General features: G+C 33.8%; 1 protein-coding gene across 2 annotated transcripts in view; it reads right to left on the bottom strand.

Moving 5' to 3' along the window:
• Nucleotides 1-7186: 7186 nt before the first annotated feature.
• ARL13B (ADP ribosylation factor like GTPase 13B) overlaps nucleotides 7187-26196 on the bottom strand; it is a 74105-nt gene continuing 55095 nt past the window's right edge. The window contains exons 6-10 of one of the 2 annotated variants that reach the window (XM_029215468.1): nucleotides 24594-24708; nucleotides 21217-21442; nucleotides 18720-18836; nucleotides 17683-17751; nucleotides 7765-8015 (exon numbers count right to left, since the gene is read on the bottom strand). In XM_029215468.1, the coding sequence (XP_029071301.1) occupies nucleotides 7939-8015; nucleotides 17683-17751; nucleotides 18720-18836; nucleotides 21217-21442; nucleotides 24594-24708 (604 nt within the window). In that variant the 3' untranslated portion in view covers nucleotides 7765-7938. Of the gene's footprint in view, nucleotides 8016-17682; nucleotides 17752-18719; nucleotides 18837-21216; nucleotides 21443-24593; nucleotides 24709-26196 lie in introns of both variants that reach the window. The other variant, XM_029215469.1, reaches the window with a different exon arrangement.

Here is a 26196-nt window from a genome sequence, read left to right as displayed (position 1 = left end):
TTAAAGGATTAAATTGATTGAAATACACAGGTAAAGCGTCTAGCATAGAGACTAGGGAATAGTAAATGCCCAAATGTTAGCTGCTACTGTGTATTATTTTCACTATCTTGATCTTCGTGATTATCATCAAGTTCTGATACCAAATGCCTGACGACCAAAATGACCTTACACCCTACACCCTAAAAAATGACCCTCCTCACCCACCTTTACTAGGGGAAGTGTTACTGGTTCTCAGGAAAGTAGTCCCTAATATTTAATGCCCATCATAATTTTGAGACCCTTGATGCTCCAAATATCAGTATAGTGTATAATATAGGTGCAAATCTTAGGACCATGTAAAAAGATAAATTTCATTACCCCAAATGTGATTTGAAGCTTAATATATTTATTTATTTAAACAGGTTACCCAATAATCTAAAAATGAATTTAGATTTGGTGCAAAAGAAAATATAGTACCAAGGAGTGAGATGATTAAATGCACTACTTTGTTGAAAGTTTAAGGAAAAGTCATTAGTCTACCTTTTAGCCTCAGAGATTTTATATACTTTTTTTTTCTGTACTCATTAGATTGCTGCATTTAGTGAATCAATGTGGTAGTATATTTGCAATGTAGACATATAAAAAACTTTAAAGGAGGTAGTAGAAATCATATTTACTATCTTTCTATTAGGGAAAGGGGATATGTTATGCTTGGAAAGCTGTCATATTTGTTCTATTATATTGTTTTGTGATTTCTTTAGCACATTTCTGTTTTCTGAATTTTAAATAAACTAATGCTCATTGAAGAAAAAAAAATTTTAAGCCTATGAGAATGAAAATCATGCATAATGCCACTAGAGATAATCACTATTAACATTTTGGTGTGTTTCTCTAATTTTATGCATTTTCAAGTTTGATAAGACTATGTATAATGTATCCTCTTTGTTTTTATAAGCATTTTATTTTATTAAAAATTCTTCATATACAGTACATAATTTCTAGAAGTTGCATAGTAGTTGAAGGTATGGAGTTAACATACTTACTAGCTATCCTATTATTGATAGACATTTTTGCTCATGAATCTTTGCATGTCTGATAATCTTATAATTTTTAATTATGTCCTTAGTCTAGGTAGGTTTTCAAATCTTATTAGTTATTTTATTTCTGTTTTAAATTACCTGCTCATATCCACTTATCTAGAGCTGTCAGTGCTATTTATATTTGAGATGTTAACCATATCACATTTTCAACTACTTTGCCAATTTTTCTTACAATCATTTGATTTTAAATGTGAAAATAGGGCTTCCCTGGTGGTGCACTGGTTAAGAATCCGCCTGCCAATGCAGGGGACATGGGTTCGAGCCTTGGTCCGGGAAGATCCCACATGCTGCAGAGCAACTAAGCCCATACACCACAACTACTGAGCCTGCACTCTACAGCCCGCGAGCCACAACTACTGAAGCCTGAGTGCCACAATTACTGAAGCACGCACGCCTAGATAGAGCCTGTGCTCCGCAATGAGAAGCCATCGTAATGAGAAGCCTGCGCACCTCAATGAAGAGTAGCCGCCGCTCACTGCAACTAGAGAAAGCCCACGCACAGCAACAAAGACCCAACGCAGCCAAAAATAAATAAATAAAATAATAAATTTTTTTTAAATGTGAAAATATTTTAAATTTTTATGCGATCAATTGTTTGAGTTTGTGATTCCATTGCTTGGAAATTTCTTCCCACAGAGGGGAGCTACTTCTTTTTCTTTCTCCCTTTTTTCTTTAGTTTGATCTTTCTCATTTCACCTTCTAATCTATCTAAAATCAATATCAGTGTATCATGAGAATATTAATGGATTTCCCCTAACCAACACCAAATAGCTACTGAAGAATAAACAAGGTTCCACACTGAGTTTTAAGGAACTGCTTTACAAGCAGCTCATATAGCTCAATATCAAAAGAACAAACAACCCAATCAAAAAATGGGCAGAAGACCTAAATAGACAATTCTCGAAAGAAGACATACAGATGGCCAAAAGGCACATGAAAAGCTGCTCAACATCACTAATTATTAGAGAAATGCAAATCAAAGCTACAATGAGGTATCACCTCACACTGGTCAGAATGGCCATCATCAAAAAATCTACAAACAAATGCTGGAGAGGGTGTGGAGAAAAGGGAACCCTCCTACACTGTTGGTGGGAATGTAAATTGATACAGCCACTATGGAGAACAGTATGGAGGTTCCTTAAAAAACTAAAAGTAGAATTACCATATGACCCAGTAACCTCACTACTGGGCATATACCCAGAGAAAACCATAATTCAAAAAAACACATGCACCCCAATGTTCATAGCAGCACTATTTACAATAGCCAGGACATGGAAGCAACCTAAATATCCATCAACAGAGGAATGGCTATAGAAGATGTGGTACATATATACAATGGAATATTACTCAGCCATAAAAAGGAACGAAATTGGGTCATTTGTAGAGACGTGGATGGACCTAGAGAGTGTCATTCAGGGTGAAGTAAGTCAGAAAGAGAAAAGCAAATATTGTATAATAACGCATATATGTGGAATCTAGAAAAATGGTATAGATCAGGGGTCCCCAACCCCTGGGCCACGGATGGGTACCGGCCCTCAGCCTGTTAGGAATCGGGCCGCAGAGCAGGAGGTGAGAGGTGGGCAAGCCGTGGAAAAATTGTCTTCCATGAAACAGGTCCCTGGTGCCAGAAAGTTTGGGGACCACTGGTATAGATGATCTTATTTGCAAAGCAAAAATAGAGACATAGACGTAGAGAACAAATGTATGGATACCAAGGGGGAAAGGAGTGGGGAGGGAGGAATTGGGAGATTGGGATTGACACGTATAATTTATTGACACTATGTATAAAATAGACAACTGGGCTTCCCTGGTGGCACAGTGGTTGAGAGTCCGCCTGCCGATGCAGGGGACACGGGTTTGTGCCCAGGTCCGGGAAGATCCCACATGCCGCGGAGCGGCTGGGCCCGTGAGCCATGGCCACTGAGCCTGCGCATCCGGAGCCTGTGCTCCGCAACGGGAGAGACCACAACAGTGAGAGGCCCGCGTACCGAAAATAAAAAGACTACTGATGGGAACATACTTTATAGCACAGGGAACTCTACCTAATACACTGTAGTAACCCAAATGGGAGAGAAGTCCAAAAGGGAGGGGATATCCGTATGTGTACGGCTGACTCATTTTGCTGTGCAGTGGAAGCTAACACAACATTGTAAAGCAACCATACTCCAAAAAAAATTAATAAAAATAAATAAATACTATGTAATATTTAAAAAAAAAGAATAGAAATGACTAGAGGCAGGCTTGTTTTTGCAGACATGAGATAAATTAAGTTGACACAAATACCAGAAATTGTACTAGGGTTTTAAAATTATTATTATTATTTTTAAAGACTGAGGCAGCTTAAGAATATAAGGGCTTACTGCTATGCAGGAAAATAATTTTTACATACCTAAGCAATTTTATTGTGAAGTCATTTGATATAAGAAGTGTTTCAGAATAAACTTTATGAATTTTCATATTTATATAAAACATCTCTCAAAGCCCTTCACGTTCAGGTTTATGCATCAAAAAGGTAAAGACAGGATTCGTAGTAAAACAATCTGACTTCAAGAGGGTGTAAGCTCCTTAAATTGAATAGCGGAAAAACACAATAGAGAAACCTACCATCAAAGCAAGAGAACAAAGCACGGTTATAGGCAATCTTGAACTTCACTTTAGGTGAGTAGCTACTTAGCTGAGGCTCTCATTTTTTTAATCATAGTCCTCCAAAGTGGTGTGTACAAACTCCAGCAAACAATCCACTGGGACTGGGAAGTGAATATAATAACTTGTATTTTTATTTAATTTTTTCTAATCTTTAAAATAAATTTAGAGGAGTATATGCAAAATACAGGAGAACATGTATATAATTGTTAAGGGCTGAAACATATCCCCTCAAAATTCATGTTGAAGCCCTAACTCCCTCCTCCCCCACCCACTCTCCCATCCCAGTACCTCAGAATGTGACTGCATGTGGAAATAGGGCCTTTTCAGAGGTGACTATGTTAAAAGGAGCCCTTTAGGGTGGGTCCTAATCCAATCTGACTGGTGTCCTTATAAAGAGGAAATTTGGGCACACTGAGACACTAGCAGCAGCCATCTGTAAGCCAAGGAGAGAGGTGTCAGACAAGGTTGCCAACACCTTAATCTTGGACTCAGGCTTCAGAACTATGAGAAAATAAATTTCTGTTGTTTAAGCCACCCAGTCTGTGGTACTTTTTGTTATGACAACCCTAGCAAACTAATGCAGTAACTTTATATCTATTGTATACTAAACATGCTTACTGAAGAGGATGTATAAAATTTGGAGACCACTGGTTCATTTACCCAGAACACAAATTGTTTCCTCATCAGCACACAAAAGGAATTTACAACTCATGCTCTAAACTGGCAAATGATTTTCTTCATATTTTCCCTTTAATATAAACTGATCCCCTTCATTAAAAGAAATTCATTTCTGATTTACTATTTTTTCTCAAAAAAATAGACTTCTATTATTGTTTCCACAAAGACAATGGATTATTGCTATTTTGATAATTTACACCATTCTTTAATGTAAGGTTTGAAATATATGAATTTATTTTTTGGACCCACTGGAATGTATTTCTTGATAAATTAGAAGGTCAGTATTAGCAGAATCTCAATTGCAAAGTATACTTCAGTTAGAGAAAAACTTAAATAGTAAAGCCAAGGATAACAAAATGTATAACCTACAGCTTTATTTGTATACGCAGTTTCACTTTTGATGAGTTTTGCCATCTGGAAGCATAGTATTTCTTTACTGTGGAATGGGAGAAACTAAGTAACATAAAAAACGTAGCATATAGAACCAAGTTTCAAATAAAATAAAATATTGCCATAGTAAAAGAACACTTAGTAAGAGATCAGCCTCAAATATAATGGCATATTCAATTGTTGAATGTTTCTCGACTATTCACAGAAAGTTTTACAAATTAGGTGAATTCTATTCCATCATTTGGCACTTAAAAGAGCATTTCATTTTAAACTTGCAGAAAACATGGCACTTAATTTTTACAGAATTATGAATTTGCTTCCTCCATTATAAAAGTAGACAAATTACAAAAAACTAGCTTGAAAAATTGAGGAAAACACATGACCAATAACTAAAAAATTCACTATTAGCATTTTGCAACATTTCTTTCTAGTGTTGCTTCTAAAAAGTTTTCTACTTAGATCAACTACATACAAAATTGTATATATGTTATATATGCATTTTACACATAAAAGTATAGAGAATTATCTTTCAAAAAAGTGAAACTATCTTTTGGTTAGTAGCTTTATCTTAACAAGAGACAGACATCAAGTCATCTAGAAACATAAGGTGATATGATGTATGTTTAACTGCCTTTGAAATGACAATGTTCTTTCCCATATATATAAAAATGCATGCAGAGAAAAAAGTTTTTCATGTAAAGTAACAAAAACTTTATCATTTTAATCTATCGATTTAAAATGTCAACAATCATATTTTAAAAAATTTTTTATTTCGTTACCAAAAAGAAATCATTTAAGTTTCTCAAATGAAAAGCAAAACAGCATACTGATGAAATTATTTTTATTGTGTGAAAATGTCATAATTCATGATTAAGAATAAAAATGCAGCATATAACAAAATAGGCATTTACTTGTTAAAAGCCACCTGGATTTACAAAACTTTAAAATATTTTTAGAATGCTTTAAGAATACAAATTAATTTTTGAGAGAGAGATATAAAACATTTATTCCATTTTATCATATACTTAATTTCAAAACCTTGAAAATTATTTTTATTTATTTTTATTAAATGGACTCAGTAATTATTGTACACTACAGTAATCACTGGTAGGAAACAAAAATTTTAAAGATTTATATCTATTCCCAAACTAGATGAATATTAAAAATGGCAAAAGTGTTAGTTGAGGTTTTAGAAAATGAATAAATGTAAATTTTACAAAAAGAACCAAAAAAGATATACAAACAAGTTTCTTCTCTAAAATCCAATTCAAAATTTACATTGTCTTCTTGTGTTGCTTTTCCTTACACTTCAGTCACGTATCAAATTTAGGTTGTTATGAATTTTGTATCTGAAATAGAATGCTTTTTCTACTCAGTGTGCTAAGTAGGTCCCATGTACAAAACTCCAAAAAACTGCATATGATGCTGACTACAGTAATAAGTGACCTGATTAATAAATGCGTTCAATGAGTTAAAAAATGTGAATAAAATGTGATGTTCTAAAGGAAAATTTTAAAAGTAAATAATCGTATTAAACTGTCTTAGACATACTTAATCATGTTATTGTCAGATACCAGTATAAGTCTGTTAACAGTACAAGTTGCCAAACTGACCAATTTTAACAAGGTGATTACTGTTTAGGGCAGGGGTCCCCAACCCCCGGGCTGCAGACCGATACCAGTCCTTGGCCTGTTAGGAACAGGACACAGAGCAGGTGAGGGGCGGGCGAGCAAGCGAAGCTCCATCTGCCGCTCCCCATCGCCCCCCATCACTCACATTACCTCCTGAACCATCCCCCCACCGTCCGTGGAAAAATTGTCTTCCACAGACACGGTGTGTGTGGGGGATGGTCCCTGGTGCCACAAAGGTTGGGGACTGCTGGGTTAGAGTATTTTCACCTTGATGTAAATGGATGCTTTTAATTAAACATTTGAATCTATTATTCAAAATATATATCTAAAAGTTTGTCTAAATGCCAGATGAGGAAGAATCCTATAGATGCCATTCTTCAGTGCAAGAGAAGTACTATTATTTTAAATTAAGTAATTATTTTGGAATTATTTCTTTATAAATGTAATTTAAACCAACATTTCATTCTTATTTCTTTAGTACCCAAGTATTTCCCGGTTATAAAATAAAGTCTCTGGACTACAGTAGCTTTTCTGGTCTTTTTGCCTTTAATTTCAAGGCAAAAAAGAATTAGAATAACCTAAAAGAGTCACTGAAGATTCTGATAGAACAAGGGAGTGAGAAGAAGCACCCTGATCTCTGAAAAGATCTAATCTTTGAAAGAGGTGTTTATTGGGACTTTTAATAATATCTCAGAAAACATTTTTATTAATTTAAAAAGCATTTAAGTCAAAAGGTATTGCAAGTGTCTCTCATTTATTGGGAACATCACCAAAGAAAACAAACAACAAAAATTCAACTAATTAATTAGTGCTTTCAAATAACATAATTTGGTAAAATAAAAATCTGAGAATCGATTTTAAAAAGATATCTTAAGGTAAAATTAGGATGTATATTTCAAGAACAGTACTATTATAAAACATACCTCAAACCATATAAATATATCCTGTTTGTATAGTTGTCTGTCATGTAAATCAACTCCATTTTCCAGACACAATTTAAACAAAGCATCTATAGAAAAGTGCACAGTCAATATCTTAGTAATTAAAATTCTTAAACCAAAGTTTTAGAAAAATATAAAAAGTTAAAAATTTAGGTTATAAATTCCTAAGAATTCCCTTTCCATGCACATATATCTTACAAATGTTTAAGATACAGAAATAGAGACTATTAAACAAATAGTAAAGAAAGTATACAGAGTCCATTGGTTCTTTTTCTGAACAGCTTTTCCTTCAGGAATATGCCCATGAGTTGGGATGTATAAATCAGAGTCAACACTAGTTTTTGCTAACTTGGTCCAAATGCTTGTCCCATTTGCTGGTCATTTTGCTTCTTTTTTTTCTTTGAACCATGAAGACCATGGGTAAGTAATTATCAAAACAGTCAGGTCTTTGGCTCACTGATACTGCTATGGTTGTCTTGCCCCAGTCATCGATGTTCAGGGTTTTTCTCCTTTGACAAAGAAGGTCCTCCAGCTCATCTTGCCGACCTTAACAGAGTGCGTCCCCATGAGCTGTTATGATATGACGTCGTGAGAATCACTGTTAGGTCTCTGTCGCACAGCCAGGGGAGGCAGTGGCTTCCCGTAGAAGTCTGTGCAAAGAAGGGGTACCAAAAATATACAAGTCTTATGGTAAATCAAGATTTCTGACACATTTCTTTAATTTCCACCTTTAAAAGAGTAAGACACTCGGACTTTACAGGTGAAGCAATGGCTGGGGAGGACAGGGGAAAGAAAAGGCAGAATCCAAAAAAACTTGAATAAATTCAAAACACAACCACTAGCGTAAATTCATAACTCTAGGTTATAAATTAATCTCTACTTGATTTAATAAAAAGCTGCACCTAATGTATATATTATTATTATTGTTTCCAATTAAGTGTTCACATTAGAACAAAACAAACAACAAACATCTAAAATTTATGGAACCTATTGCCAAAGCCCTGATAAAATCAGTATTTGTACAATCCATGTCCTTATCCAATGGCTATTACTTTTAGGAATTTGCAGAGAAAAATTCATTAATTATCTTAGTGTTCTGGTACATAGGAATCTTTTACAATGATGCTTCAATATAGTTCATTGATTTAGGGCATATTTGATGCAGAAACAGTCTTAATTTGTACTTCATAATAAGTTCCTAGCCCTTAATTACCATAAATTTAGGTTTATAAATTTAATAGCATATGGAAACCTTCAGTAAGTATTTTCTGCCCTATTACCTTAAAATTATTCTAGAAGCACAGGTGTTCAAGATTACTTGAAATAAATATATTAAAAATATATTTAGGGGCCCATTTCCAATTCTGCATGTGCCGGAGTTTAGCTAAGCTACTCCATGGTATTGCTGCCTCAGCATCTATTTTGTCTGGCCAAGTAGCCTGTGGGGGCCTTAAATAGATACTAGCACCTCATGCAAGAACATGCTCTAGAAAACAGCCTGCAGAATCACAGGTAAATGATTATGTATGTTATGTGTGTTCCTGATATAACTTCCCCAATGGCCTTTGTGATCAACTGTCTCCCTCACCTTCCCTTAGATAATACCCCAGAGGAACTTACCAAAACTCCGCTGTTTTGGTTTAAACTGACCAATCTGGCCTTAGCCTGGGAACCCCAAAGCACTCCATCCACAGACCCTAATAAAGGCATGTGGCCCAGGTACTGCAGTTCTCTCTGCCTACAGCTTGCCGTGACCTCCCACCTCTCACTGTGGAACCCTTGAAGCATGTCATGTACTTCCTCCAGGACCTGTGAGTAATTTATCTATTTCAATTTCTCTTCTGGTCTTTTTGAACTGAGGCCAGGGGCTCTACTTAACAAACATTAATTTAGCAAAGTCCTAACAGCATTTAAGAAGCTTAGAAGTCACTCCATACTAACGAGAAGTAAACAGCTGAACAGACTAAAAAATCACCAGTTCTTCTGGGATCCATAAGAGAGGGGAGGTCACAAAATAAACCACTGCCCTCAATATTGGAGAGACAGGCAAACACAGGAAGTCTCAGTTTACCAGGCCAGACATTCATGAATGGAAAGTGCTGAAGGACCCAGTGCCCAGGTAGGAAAACCTGAAATGTGATTGACAAAATGCTGGATGCTCAGTGTGGACAAGCCTGAGAGTTAGAAACTCCAGGGAAATTAAGTCATAAGGGGGATCCCCCCCCCCCCCCCCGCCGATATTGTGAGACTCAGCTCCAGGAGACTGAACAAATTCCCACAGTAAATACTGGAGAAAAATCCCCTCCTGCTCACAGCAGAGCAGGGGAAAAGGAACCATTATGAAATACCTTGGAGTATTTTGTTCTTAACAAGGCCCACACTCAGAGGAAACTAGTTAACCAGAGTCTAACCTGCTGGGGTATTATCAGAACCTAACCCACCTGGGGAAGAGCAATAACCAATTCCAGCTGGCCCTAGCCATTCTGTACCACTTAATGGGGGAGAAAAAAAAATTGAGAAACTCTTATGAAGTTAACAGTCCAGAGGCACAGGCTCACTAAAAGACTTGAGACCTAATCACAGGAACATAGAATGCTTCCCCTGCCACCACACAGCACCATGGCATTACTAAAGGCCTATTTACAGTAGTTCCTTTTACCAAGTACATCATGCTGGACTATCAAGAAAAAAGTCCAGAAGGCAAAAACACAATTTGAAGGGACAGAGCAAGCATCAAAACAAGATATGGCACTGATACTGGAATTATCAGGCCAGGTATTTAAAACAACTATGACTAATCAGCTAAGGGCTTTCATGGATGAAGTAGACAGCATGCAAGAACAGATGGGAAATGTAAGCAGAGAGATGGAAGTCCTAAGAACCAGAAAGAAATGCTTTTGGGAAAAGAGAAAAAAACACTGTAACAGAAATGAAGAATGCGTTTGATGGGTTTATTAGTAAACTGGACATGGCTGGGAAAAGAGATATATATCAATAGAATCCTTGAAAACTAAAAAGAAAAAAGAACTGAAAAGAAAAAAGGGAACATCCGAGAACTGTTCAAGCACCAAAGGTCTAACATACATGTAATGGGAATACCAGAAGGAGAAGAGAGAAAGGAGCAGAAGCAACATTTGAAGCAATAATGACTGAGAATTTCCTCAAACTAATGTCAAACACCAAACACCAGATTCAAGACACTTAGAGAACATTGTGCAGGATAAATGTCCCCAAAACTACATCTAGGTGTATCATTTTCACATTACAGAAAATCAAGGAAAAAAAAATCCTGAAAGAAGCCAGGGGGGAAAAACCACTTTTCCAGTAGGTGGACAAAGGTAAGAATTACATTCAACTTCTCCCCAGAAACCATGCAAGCAAGAAGAAAGTAGAGTGAAATTTTTTAAGTATTTAGAGAAAAAAGAACTGCCACCAACCTAGAATTCTATACCCTGCAAAATTATTCCTCAAAAGTAAAAGAGAAATAAAAACTTTCTCAGAAAAACAAAAACTGAAGGAATCTGTTCCCATTAGACCTGCCTTGCAAGAGATGTTAAAAGTTCTTCAGACAGAAGGAAAATAATAAACATAAGAAACTCAGATTTACATAAAGAAAAAGTATCAAAGAAGAAATATGTAAAGGTAAAATGAAAACTTATTTTTCATATTCTTAATTGATCCAACAGATAACAGTTTGTTCAAAATATTAATAGCAACAATGTATCTGATTATATATACTTGCTTATGTACATATATGCTTATATATAAATGCTTATGTATGCTTATATATGCTTATATATATGCTTATGTATGCTTATATATAAATGAAATGGATGATAGCAATGAAACAAGGGACAGGAGGAAAGAATTATGATTCTTTGGTTATTATAGGTATTCACACTACCTGTTAAGTTGTATAGTATTATTTGAAAGTGGACTTGGATTCATTGTGAATGTATATTGCAAACTAGGGCTGCCACTAAAAAAAGGCCATGACAAAGGAGGCAAGAATATACAATGGAGAAAAGACAGTCTCTTCAATATATGGTACTGGGAAAACTGGAGAGTTACATGCAAAATAATCAAACTGGGTTACCTTCTCACACCATATACAAAAATAAATTTTAGATGACTAAAGACTTAACTGTAAAATGTGAAACCATAAAAATCCTAGAAGAAAACATAGGCAGTGCACTCTATGGCATCAGTCTTAATGATATTTTTTGGATATGTCTCCTCAGTCAAGGGAAACAAAAGCAAAAATAAACAAATGGGACTACATCAAACTAAAAAGCTCTTGCATAGCAAGGAAACTATGAACAAAACGAAAGCCTACTGAATGGGAGAAGATATTTGCAAATGATATATCCAATAAGGGGTTAACATCTGAATATACAAAGAATTCATACAACTCAACATCAAAAAAACAAACAATCCAATTAAAAAATGGGCTAGAGGACCTAAATATACATTATTCCAAAGAAAACAGAGAGATGGCCAACAGACACGTGAATAGTTGCTCAACTTCACTATCATCAGGGAAATGCAAATCAAAACCACAATGAGATATCACCTCACACTTGTCAGAATGGCTATCATCAAAAACAACACAAATAACAAATGTTGGTGAAGATGTGGAGAAAAGGGAACCCTCATGCACTGTTGGTGGGAAAGTAAACAGCACAGCAGCCACTATGAAAAACAGTATGGAAGTTCCTCAAAAAATTAAAAATAGAACTACCATACAATCCAGCAATTCCACTTCTGGGTATTTTTCCAAAAAAAACCAAAAACACTAATTCAAAAAGATATGTGCACCTCCCATATTCATTACAGCATTATTCACAATAGCCAAGATACGAAACAACCTAAAGTGCCCATCAATAGACGAATGGATAAAGAAGATGTGATACACATACACACACACACACACACTCACTCACTGGAATACCACTCAGCCAGAAAAAAAAAAGGATACCTTACCATTCTGACAACATGGGTAGACCTAGAGAGTATTATGCTAAATGAAACAAGTCAGACAAATACTGTATGATATCACTAGCATGTGGAATCTAAAAAAACCCAAATGAACAAACATAAAACAGAAACAGTCATAGATACAGAGAACAAACAGATAGCTGCTGGACAGGGGAGGTGGGTAGCAAGGGCAGTCGGGTGGGGTGGCAGGGGATGAGTGAAGTAGGTGAGGGAAATTAAGAGGTACAAATTTCCAGTTACAAAATAAATGAGTCACAGGGATGAAATGTACAGAGTGGGGAATATAGTCAATAATAATGTAGTATCTTTGTATGGTGACGAAGGTGGTCAAAAGGTACAAACTTCCAGTTATAAAATAATTAAGTACTAGGGATGTAAAGTAAAGCATGATTAATTAATTAACACTGCTGTATGTTATATATGAAAGTTGTTAAGAGAATAAATCCTAACAGTTCTCATCACAAGGAAAAAGTTTCTTTTTCTTTTGTTTTTATCTGTATGAGATGATGGATGTTCACTAAGTTTACTGTGATAATCACTTTATGATGTATGTAAGTCAAGTCATTATGCTGTATACTTTAAACTTATATAGTGCTTTAAATCAATTATATCCCAATAAAACTGGAAGGAAAAAATAAAAAATAAATAAAATAATGAATCTGAATAAATGTCAATGTAAGAAAGAGAAATAGAAAATTACCATTAGGCAAATACCACAGTAATAATTATTGCAGACACAGTCCAATGATGGAGGCCAAAACTAGTAGGCTGCAGTTTGTGGAGAACAGAATATTTGCATAATCTCAAAGAATCACTTCTAAAATATTTACCAATTACAAAGAGGGAAAACAGTAACATTTTACAATGTGGCAAATACCACCTTATCCAAATAATCAAGGTTAACACCACCAGTAATGAGACATACCAACATCATGTACCCCCTATTTCAAACATTTTGAACATCAGTTTGGTTAAACAGTCAGATTTGCCTTGTGTCATCAGTTTGCAGCCTCTACCAGACTATACCATAGACAATACTTGATTTGCCACAGTTATATCGTTACTTAACAAAAAAAAATTTAAATAATAAACTGTATACTCTTGCCTCTTTAAAAAAATTAGGAGAAAACAATTGTTCAAGCAACTATAAATTTAAAGCAACTACTAAGCTACAATGATGCTCTAACAAATCTTAATGTAATAGTATAATATAATGAATTCAAAGTATGGATGTCAAAGCTGGACACCCTAAGTTAAATCCTGATTTTGCCAATTATAGCTATGACCTTGGGGTATAAGTTCCTTACACAAAAAATTGCCCATCTTACAAGGCTACTAGAAGAATTAAAATGAGCTAATGTACCTAAAGTGCTTAGCAATATGCCAGTCATGTAGTATATACAGTTATTACTATTGCTATAATTAAAATTATAACAATTATTTTGATAAATTTAAAGTATGCCTTTTCTAATTCCTTGATTTCAAAATTAATGAGAATTATAACACATAACAGAACTCAAGATTAAACCAGAATGAATACCATTTCTATTATGTTTTACTTCTGGAATTTAAAAGTACCCTACTAAAAAGATAAATCACATACACATGGCAAGAAGTATCTTTTTCCCTCCCAAGAAATTATTTTTTTTTGCAGTTGATTCTGTATTATTTCAGAATAATTCTGTATTTAATTCTGTATTTGATTTAATTTAATCATCACAAGGAAAAAGTTTCTTTTGATTAAATGTGATTCTGTATTTAACTGCCAGAATTAAATCATTATACACAAAATAGGTTTCTTATTGCCTTAAATGTAGGGGATATAAGTTGATCATAGTGCCCAACTGATATGACCAAATTAATTGACACCCATTTTTATAAAGGGCTTCAAACTTTTTAACATACAAAATTTAATCTTGATTCATATTTTAAGATTTGAAAATATTCTTTAGTTTTGCACTTCGTATTTTTGGCTAACAGAATCTTGGATCTATTTCTCATAATGTATAACACGTAACATGTTGATGAAGTACAGATTGAGAGTATTTACAAAGTGAAGAATGCATCTGTCTTACCTGTTACACAGAGTGAGGTTTACAGAAAATAAAAGAAATTAGAAAAGTAATAAAATTAAATTGCCATCAAGGTAAATGTCTCTAATCAAAGAACAAATAAGAATCTGCCTTAATTCCTAATTTGACTACAACAAATTGTTTTTCATCTCAGTAAATTTTAAGTGCCAAACCCAAATGTAGTTAACTTTTAATTATTTACCCTTCTTTGTCATGTATCTGTTGTCTACTTGCCATCAACCACATTCAAATAAATGTGTACAAAGTTAGGGAAGAGAAGAGAATGAGATTATAAAATTGGCAACTATCAGCATCTCAGATGAAAATCTCATGATAAACACTAAAAACTAATTTAAGCTTTTTAATTAAAATTTTAAATTTATTATACCTACTTTCTTCTCCGTTAATGAAAGCAGAGTTGATTGTACATCTTTTTTTACCTAGATAAGGTATACTTTGCCTTAAAATTTATGAGAAAAAATAATACAGATATTTTAAAACTTGTGAAGTTAGGATGTCTAATTGTTTGCTCTGAGAAGTTAAATTTATTGATACATACTTAAAATTAACTGATATATTAGAACAATGGTGGTCTTAAACTTAACTAATTGATTATAATTCTTTCCCAGGAGTTCTAATTTAAAAATAAATACAGGAAAGCAAAGAAAAACAAAGCAAAAACAAACAACAAACAACATTTTTAGCCCATTTTCAACCTCTTTTTTACTTGTTTCTAACTATAATGTTCCCCCAGATGCTACCATTAGTTCTTTTCTCCTTATTCTGCATACTTTCCCTCAGAAACAGGAAACTATCATTCTTTCAACTGCATTCATTCAGTAACCAATTACAGAACATCTGTTACAGAACAAAGCGTTCCTATTGTGCGATGACAACTGAAAAAACAAACTACCTACATACCCTCCCACCCACCTGTGTCCCTTTTCTCCAGAGCTCCAGAATCTTATTTGTACTGGCTTATAGAAATTTCCAAATAGATAAGCCTACAGACACCTCCAGAGCAGGTTTCCTTCCTCCTCATGTATTTTCAGTCTTAGAAATAGCACCAACCTTCTAGCTCCTTGAGCCAAATAATTTCCTGTTCCTCTCTCCTTTTATCCCATACATCCATTCATTATATAGTACTTATAACTGTTCATATATTCCTTGCATACATTTTTATTCTCAATTCCAATTCCTATCCTCACTTCTCACTCTGACTACTGCAACAGCTTCTAACTGGGATCCTTACTTCAGGTGTGACCACAATCTAGTCTATACTTTACATTGTGACAAAAATTATTATCCTAAACAATAAACCTTATAATACTATTTCTCTGCTAAAAATGTATAGTGTCTCCTGTAAAATTATAGTGAGTCCAGACATCTTAACATACATGTGAGGCCCTAAACAATCTGGCTATAAGCCATAATTCAAGGATCAGCACTTTCTGTAGCTTTAAACTTCCTCTTTCTTACCCATTCTACCCACATGAACCTAAGCTCTAGTCACAAGTAACTTCATACTATTTTCCAAATAAGCGATGTCTTTTCCCACCTCTCCACATCTGAATACTCTGTTCCTTCTACTTACTGACTCTTCTCATTCTTCAAAGGCCCAGCTCTAATACCACTTTCACTGTCTAGGCAGTTTGTGCACAGTACTCCAATTATACACCATAGAACCTTTTACCATATATTGTGAATTGTCACATATACTATAGTAAGCTGGAGTATTATCTTTTCTGTTAGACTAGGATCCCCAGAAAAGTAGAATTTATGTCTTATTCATCTTGGCATCACCAATGTTTTAGGTGGTGTCAGATACAAAACAGTTGTTTGTTGGATGCCCAATTCAGTAAGAAAAAATAGTACCTGTTATATGAGAAATTAATATTTTTCTCTATATACGTGTATTTATATATATTCACTGTGTTGTTAGAAACAATTAGATAATGCTAATATATCTGTGTATAAACACATGCACACATGTATTTATACACACATATATTAGCATTATCTAATTGTTTCTAACAACACAGTGAATATTTAAACTGATAATGCAGTCTAGCATACACAATTTCAGAGTGTAATAAAACAGGAATTAACCTATTATAGTCAATAAAAACATCATGATGTAAAGTCAGCAACCAAAAAGACATGTGATTTCACTGTAATTTTGATATGGTCTAAGGACAAACTTTCTGTCTTTAGAATTGAAAAAAACCTTTTAATTTTCACTAATGGTTATGAAGAAATATTTCATTATTGACACAGTATTCAGAAAAAGAAAGCAACCAGCACATTTAAATTTATATACTTTTTGAATAAAATATTTTATACAGTTCAATATAATTTCAAATTATATATAAGCTTTTTCTAAAGATTAAACTTCTGATTTTTTTTTTTCCCTAGTAAATGGGTCTTCTTAGGAAACCAAGTTCTAGATCAGGTAAACAGAGCTATCAGAAAGGAAATGAAATGTTCTTGATAAAGAAGTTTATTGAGTTACTATATATATATAAAATTATCCTTCTGCATTTTAGAAATATTTTATTAAAAGAATCTGGTCTGGGCTGATGGTCTGAAATCAGAACTTCTGCCTATTGTATAAGGCAGTTCTCTACTCCCAACTGTCCTTTCTCTAGTTTTCCAGGTGACGTTCTTATGCCCTATACTGGCTGTACTAAACCTTGTGTTAATTTCATCCAAAAAAAAGTGTTTTCTTTAGTCAATGAAGCCTTTAGTAACTTTCTATTTAGCTGAACTTTATTTGGCTTACTGATTTGGTCTCTGATCTTACAAACTGTGTTACTCTTTACTTCATTGTAATATACAGCAGCTGAGTGTCATTAGAAGCAGAGAAAGAACAATTATGCGACATTATCATTGAGTATATTGAGCATATATAGGACAATGAAGTTTTTAACACTATAAATGTACTGTCTCATATTTAAGATATTTAAAAATCTTTCCCTTTCACAACTATTTACATTAATATATAATGGATAAACACAAGCTCTGATGGTCTTTACCTCTGTATTCTAAGGTAAAGGTCAAATCAAATTATATAGAGGCAAAGGGCACTTAAGAATAGAAAAAAAATAAATGAAAAAAAGTGGAGTATAATGAAAAAGGATGGTTGTGGATTTGAAAGGCTTCCAAAAGTAAAAGTTTGTTGAAGTAATGAGGTAAAGAAAAGTGAATGTGAAACGTAGAGCTTTGAAAACTGATCCTTTTGCATTACCATTATGACGTGTTTCACCAAGAGGCTCAAGTTTTGGAAGTCTAGTGACTTTGGGGGTTCCCCAGCCAACTAAAGAAAAAGAAAAACATTTAAAAACACTGTTAAACAATATCTCTTTAGCTCTGTTGAGAGGATCCCTTTCTTGACAGGAATGTATATAACTTCAATATCAATTCATATATACTGAATGATGCAGTACTGACTAACCATAAACCCATTTTAAATGGCTTCTATTTAAAAATGTAATTATAGGTTGGTAATATCTGCTTAAAATTTTTATTTACCTTTCATTAAAAATATAAGCATCCTCACTACCATCATAAATAACCTTAGGCTACTATTCTAACCCCCAACAGAGACTAAAAGAAATGTACACTTATTAAATGGAATACTAGAAATGAGTCTTAAAATAATTCTCAAAGGAAAATGTTACCATCTAAAGCCTTCTAGCAGGGCTAAAAGGAAACTATAAATATATACGTTTGATATTTATTGAGTATGGGAGGTACTATGCCCAGTGCTAAAAAATTACTATTATTGTGCAGTTAGTATGTCCCAGTGCTTTATATGCAGTATTCCACTTAATCCTCATAACAGCTTAGGAGGTCGGCATGAATGTTGGAAATATAATGGAAACACTCACACATCTTGGTTTCAAATGGTAACTTTCAGGATGAAAGATCTAATTTTTTAAAAGCTCATGTTAGCCATCCATTCCTTAAACTTAAATTCCTTTTAGCAATCTGGGTACTGATATTTCAAATAGGACTTGAATCCATTATAAGAAGTGCTTAGGTAAAGTTTTCTTATTAATTTTTACTTTTTTTTTACTTTCATAAAACATTTTTTCTGAATAAAAAAAGCAACAGATATTTACGTTGATAAATTCTGAATAAAGTAGATGGGGCAAAAAATTCTACCTTTTTCACAATTCACAAGATAATAAATATACTGAATAAAAACTGCATAATTTCTTTCTTTTTCTTCAATGTTTAAACCAGTATTTCTAAATTCTGTATCAACATCAACTAACTCACCAGGAGGAGGAGGTGGGGGTGGTGTTGGACTCTTAGGAACAGAGTCATCTGTATTAACAGGTTCTACACGGTGGCTCCTTTTCATTCTTAGCTTCTTAGTTTTCTTTTTACTGTTATCTGTAAGAATATAAACATGAAACTTTATGCCTCTGTGAAGAAGTTACTTCTATAATAAAAACTAAAGAACAGAATTAGAATATTGATATTATTATTACCATAGGAATATATCTTCAATTCAACTTAAAAATTGTTACCAATAATGAACTGTGAACTTTCCTTTACTAAGAATAAATTTTTAAGTGATGGTTTATTGGATGAATGATTGATGAATATGACACAAATGGCAAAAAGCCATATTTTAAGTTCTATGAAAGGTGATTTGGAATACAAAAAAAGTCCATATTTCCAAAAGTAACATTTTTTTCCCCATATATCATACTAAGTAAATGGAATTATCTAGCTGCAGGGATTTCCATGAAACTCAGAATGACCTGGGGAAAAAGGAGAGGTATTGGTTTGTCTCAATAGGATATACAGAATGATTCTAGGTATAAGCCCAAGAATAATCCTTTGAAATGTGAAAAAACACCCCAATCAAATCTAAACACATTATCCATGAAAATAACCCCCAAATAAGATATGCCCAATATAAATATATGTAACCAAAACTCACAGTTAGACGTTACAGAATTGAATTTGTAATCTTTCTAAAAATAACTATTTACAGATTCTCACTTAGGCACATATGAACATTTTAAGTGCATCTGTGTTGTTAACATGTAAACTTTAACAACGTGAACCAGAATGGCATAGTAGTTAAATAACCAAACATCATAGTCACTGAAATATTTTCACTGACAATCCCAAATTGCTAAATTTATATATATAATACATTTTCTAAAATGGAAATTATCTGTTACACAACAAGCAGCCAACATCTATGAAACCTATAAAGCAATGAGAAATACAAATATATTTAGAAACATTATTTTTCTAAGTAAATTAGTATCACTTGAGACATTTTACTCTAGATAGAAACAGAGACATCTTTTTACAATTAAAGCTGTAAGCTTTACAGCTGGGAGAAAGGAAAGAGAACCTCCAGAACCATATGGTACTTTCGGATGGGCAGTAGAACAGGGTCATGGACAAGCATAGGATACGAAGCAGAGGACCTGAAGTTAAGGGAAGTGTGTCTCAGTACAGCCACAGATGAGACATATGATCTTAAATTACTCAACCTCTCCAAGGCCCTGGTTTCCTATTCTGTATAATGAGAATAATATACCCGAGGACTGCTATGGTAAATAGCATAGTGCTGTGTTAAATAATATTTTCAAATCATCTACCAAATCATTTTGTTCTTTAACAACATATTAGTGTTTGAAAGAGTTCTTCCAATATATTGAGAGGCCACTTTAAGTCTACTTTTTGTTTTACCCTGTTGATAGAGCGATATGGGTACAAATGTGGCTACCCTAACTTCCCAAATTACAAAACTATAACTTTCAAATCTAATTATTTCTATATAGCAAAATATCCATTTAGCTAACCTGCAGCTCAGGGACTGAGATCTTATTTTCACAAACTCTTTGATACTGTACAAAAATTCTTATATACCATGGAACCATATTGCTAACTAGGAATGGCAAGGAAGCAATGATTATTGGGTATTTCCCATGTGTCAGGCCCTGTGCTAGGAACACCATACGGTTACTTTTATTATAAGTAAACCTAAAAGCCTGGTGAAAAAAAAAGATGACAACCCCATTTTAGAGAGGAAACGAGGACTGAAGAACACTATATAACGTAACATATATCTAGTAGGTGAGAAAGTCTGGATGCTACCCCAGGATGTCTTGAGTCCAAAGGCAGAGGCTCTCTCTATGATACCAAAAGATGTGAACTTCCTGTTAAATTACATAACCACTTAGAAAAAGTAAAATAATTATGAATTGAAGATGTTGTATAATATTAAAATAAGAGTAATATGGCTATTTGATAAAACTTTCAAAATGTTCAATTGATTATGTCTGCATCCTATAGAAATAACAAGCAAATGAAGGAATTGATGCTGATCATAACATTATGAGGATTAAGAAAAACAAGACAAACCTCCAAAAGCTTTAAAGGTTTTAAATATGTTCCAAAGATTCCTGGGGCTGTGCAATATTCCAAATTTTTGAAAATGCATTTTCAGCTGAAATTCTTTTAAGTTACAAAGGACTAGATTTTAAGGCATCATGAATAAAAACATAAATTAGCAAACTGACTAATGATTACCTAAAATTCAAGAGAAAACCATGATAAATAACGCATTTGGAGATGAAAAATCTTGCGATACATTTTTTATGAAAATAATCATGACAAATGAAAGAGGTATTTTTAAGTTTTATATGTATTATTTATGTTATATGTAATATATAAAACTTAAAAATAAATAAAATAGATATAAAAATAAATAAGTATATATATTTTTAATAACTAGATTTATCACCTGATTCTGATGACTGCTGGTCTGTCTCATCTTCATTTTCCAACTGCTGTGTTAATGCCTCCTTATAATTTTCTACTATTCCGAACCCATTGTTTTTTTGGTTACTGTCACTGATCTGGCTCTGTGTCTCTATTTGCTCATGCTCCATTTTATGTTTCAGGGGACAGCCATCACTGTCTTCCTCCACATTTTGCCTCTTTTTCTCTCTTTCAAGTTTTTTTTCATTCTGACAAAAATGAAATATATCATTTTTAATATAATAGTCATATCTAAGATAGTATTAAGGGAGAAATCAAATAATCCAAGAGCATTCTGTAACTTCCAGGCAATGTGATATTTCTATTAAAAAATTATTTGTTGAGTCTATCATTAAAGCATGTTAATTGTCAAACATTCAGAAAACAGAGATAGTATAAAGAAAGAAAATAAATATTACCAGTAATTTCACAATCTAGAGATGACCACTGTTTGACGTATAGTCACAAAGACGTGCTTTTCTTTGCCTACCCCACACATGTACAGACATACACCATCCACAAACATACATAAATGTGACTGATTGTCTATATATACATATTTATGTATATTTTTAAACAAAAAAGAATTGAAATTTTAATTTAAGAATATACATTTCTTTCTTTGTCAATGAACCTATAAAGTGCTTAGAATATTGCATAACACATACATAATAAAGTGTTAGCTATGAAAATATTATATAATGCTATATGTGTAAGCCATTACTACTTTCATCAATTATACAATCGTTTTGAATGGTTCTATCATCTTATTTTACCAATACCCAATCAATGGACAAAGAAGTGATTTTCAACCTTTCACTATTATAAGAAATATAATCATTGAATTACTTCTTTAGAATAAATTCCTAACAGTCAAGATGTTGGATCAATGAGTAAGCACATTTTAAAATGTGCCATATTACAAACTTTCCTTCAGAAAAACTAAAGTAAAATTACACCACAGGCAAAGGGTTGAGAGAGTGTATCGTTTTTTTTTTTTTTGTCCTCGCCACTCGGCACATGGGATTTTAATTCCCCAACCAGGGGTCGAACCCACACCCCCTACAGTGGAACCACAGAGTTTTAATCACTGGACTGCCAGGGAAGTCCTCCCCGTGACATCTTTTTTAATGCTTTTTTAATCATTACCAATCTTTTACATCTCTGCCAAACTAATAAATATTTTTTACCTCAGTGTTGATTTATCATTGAATATTTTTATTATCAATACAACTGAAGATAAGTTATTAAATATGCTTATTGCCATTTTAATTTTTTCTTTAAGGAACTACCCATGATAACCCAATGCTCGTTTTTCTACTAGAGTCTCATTATTTACACAGTAATTTTTAAGGGTTCTTTTTTTGTTGTTTCCTGGGTCTCAAATATTTTTCATTAGGATTAGCTTGGGTTTTTTTTTCTGTCTTTAACTCTGTAGAACATCTCTTTAAATATTGAATATAATACTATCTACCTATTTTTCACTTTATGATTTGTGGCCTCATTGTCCTGCTTTGAAAGTTTCAACCTCCTCCAAGTATATACCAATGTCTAACTGTATTATGTGAGTATTTTTAAGTCTTCTTTTTTTATACATTTAAGTCTTTTGAAATTTAATTTGGTACACAGTGTTCAATAATTCTACTTTTTTCCAAATGACTGTTCAGTTGTCCCAATATCCTTTTCTCCCAGATTTGAAATGCCACATTTATCTTACACTAAATGCTTATATATAATTTGGTTTGTTACTATTGTTTCATTGATCTGTTTGTCTATTCTGGAACCAATATCTCACCATTTTTATTGTCTGTGATAAAATCAAAGGAATGAATGTAAGGTAATATTTTAAAGGAGAAGTTTTACGGGGAAGAAAAGAAAATTTGCCTGGTGAAAAAGAGAGACTATGGATAATTTATTTTCATTTATTTCATTCCTTTACTGATGATCTTCTTAAAATTACTGTATTTTAAAAGCATAATAACTGTACTTTCCCCATGCCACTAATTAATTCAGGGACCTCAATATAAGATGTTCTGTGCTGTATACCAGTATTGTTCATATCTTTATATCGTGAAAAATACAATGTTGGTAGAAGTGCTAAGGCCTTCTAAGTAATTTACAACCATGGTACTATAAAATAATTGGTCATTATTTATAAGGTGAGCTTTATTACAAATATAGAGTAAATCAATGTTTCAAAGTAAAAAACCAAACTTGATTTTCTTTTCTTCTACCAATATTTTTAAAAGAATATAAAACTTGACAAACACCATATTTAATAGTATGGACACAAAACAATAGCTCAAGTTATTAAGACTGCTTTACTATACTTAGAAAAGCACACGCTTAAGGTAAATGCAATGGGGTTAATAAAAAGATTAAATACAGCTAACCTTCTAGTATCTAACTAACTTCAGACCAAATATCTCATATTACCAACTATTTGGCAAACACAAAGCAACACCAAAAACTCTACACTCATCTTCTTACCTGTGGAGCTGCCTCCCTCCTCAGCAGCAGCCCCAAGGAAGAAATAATCATCCACCTTTCCGGATGAGTACCTGTGTGGAAGGAGGCAGTGACAGGGAAGAGGAATAGAGAACATACAGGCGGGTCCAGCAAGCCACCTGCCACATTAAGCTCTGAGGGAACGGAGAGGAGATTTAGGAAGCTCTGCCACTGAGGAGGCATAGCTGCTGAAGGTGATTAAAGCAGGGCCAATGCAAACTCCAAACACCAGTAGCAAATGAAAACAAAGACACAGAGAGACAGACACGGACACACATACACACACACACACACACGCACACATAAAACCCCATAACTTCTTCATGATTAAAATCTACACATTAATTTTGGTAAAACTTCTGACATTTAAAATTAAAATAAATAACATTCAGATATAAGAGAATTTATTATAGTCTCAAACATTAAGTATCCTAGGAAAATAACTAGAAAATCATTTATGTACTATAATGCACCATAAGCATCTAAATATTACTGTAAAGGGATAGTAATAGCAATACAGGGATAAAGATAATGTAAATATGAGTAAACATACTATTATCATATGAAATAAGTGACAAAAAAAATTTATCAGAACAGTAACTGTGATAGTTGCTACATTCAATCTTTATTTTCATTCTCAGTTAATTCTGAAGTCATCTTCCCTTTTTATACTAGATCAGAAGGTAAATCTGAAGAGGAAGAAAAAGCAGCAAACCTTTAACCCATCTCCCCCATTTAATTTCTTTTACAAATAATCAACCTCTGGTGAAATACTTCTATCTCCCTGCCTCCTTTCTGAACTTCCAACTTTATAACTTAAGACATAAAAATTACATTTGCCACCATCCATACCTCAATGATTACAGATGCTATCGGCTGGAAAGGATTAACAATAATTGGTTCTGGGTCCAACTCAGCCAGACCACTGGTTCCATCGAGTTCAGCCTGCTCTCGCTCTCTTTGTTCTCTATTGTTTGAGGGAAAAAAATCGGAATTCCTTATGAGAAAATGCTGAACCATGTTTAAGAACATTTCCAATAGGTTTAAGGCTATTGAGTTCAGTAATTTAAACATCTGGACATGGTTTTGAATTACTGAGAGATTTTCAGATATCTTTATGCAGGTAACAGGCCACTATCCCCATGTAAAGATTAATTATTTGAATTTTAAAAGAAAGAAATGCTGACAGGACTTCCCTGGTGGTGCAATGGTTAATAATCTGCCTGCCAAGGCTGGGGACATGGGTTCGATCCCTGGTCCGGGTAGATACCACATGACGCAGAGCAACTATGCCCGTGCGCCATGACTGAGCCTGCGCTCTAGAGCCCACGAGCCACAACTACTGAGCCCGGGTGCCACAACTACTGAAGCCCGCGTGCCTAGAGCCTGTGCTCCACAACAAAGAGAAGCCATCGTAATGAGAAGCCTGTGCACCACAACGAAGAGTAGACCCCGCTGGCTGCAACTAGAGAAAGGCTGCACGCAGCAATGAAGACCCAACGCAGCCAGAAGGAAAGAGAGAGAGAGAGAGAGAGAGAGAGAGAGAGAAAGAAATTTAAAAAAAAAAATGCTGACAAAATGACATTCCCTATGACTGAGTTCTTAACATCAGTGATGCATATTAATTATTTTTCTATGTAACAAAGGTTTATATTTATCAATTTATTAATTACCCTCCCAAACAAATGCTATCCTCTTCACTGATGTTAACCAGATAAATAAGTCCTGTTGTTAACCTTCATCTTAAGAGCTGTGTCTAGTTATATATCATAAATGAACTAGATAACAACTGTTGCTTTGCATAAGTAGAAGAGGCTATAGAAATAAGCTGCCCTATATCACTTAGATTAAATAAGTATTTCTATATTAGTTACTACTGAGAATTTTATTACTCTGTGATTTAAAGCTAATGTTGCCCCATAGATGAAGGTAATAAGTTACTAAAAGAAGCAGCTGAAGATAGAAACATAAGTATTGTAGATCTGCAACTAGACTGTATAACAATAGTATAACAATGTCAATGTTCATTACTATGGCACTTATTAATTAAGTTCTATGATGGAAAGATATATACTTTCATTCTGAACCTAGGAAGCCAAAATTTAGAGATCTGCAATTTGCTACTTCTGTGACCTTGGATATCTATCTGGATACCTGAGCCTCTGCCTTCCCATAAATGTGGATAAAATACATAGTTCATAGGGTTATTTCAGGTAAAGTAATATATGTGAAAGCACTCTGTATATAAACATACTTACAGGACAGTCATTATTTTTTAATTTTTTTTTAAAATTTATTTTTATTTTTGGCTGCGTTGGGCCTTTGTTGCTGTGCGCAGGCTTTCTCTGGTTGCGGTGAGCACGGGCCGCTCTTCATTGCAGTGTGTGGGCTTCTCATTGCAGTGGCCCCTCTTTTTGCTAAGCATGTGCTCTAGGCGTGCGGGCTTCAGTAGTTG

The sequence above is a fragment of the Monodon monoceros genome, unplaced genomic scaffold (assembly GCF_005190385.1).
Source record: "Monodon monoceros isolate NGI ecotype Baffin Bay Population unplaced genomic scaffold, NGI_Narwhal_1 Super_Scaffold_11, whole genome shotgun sequence".
Lineage (NCBI taxonomy): Eukaryota > Metazoa > Chordata > Mammalia > Artiodactyla > Monodontidae > Monodon > Monodon monoceros.
Note: the sequence above shows the minus strand (reverse complement) of the source record. Positions and strands in the feature narration are given on the sequence as shown.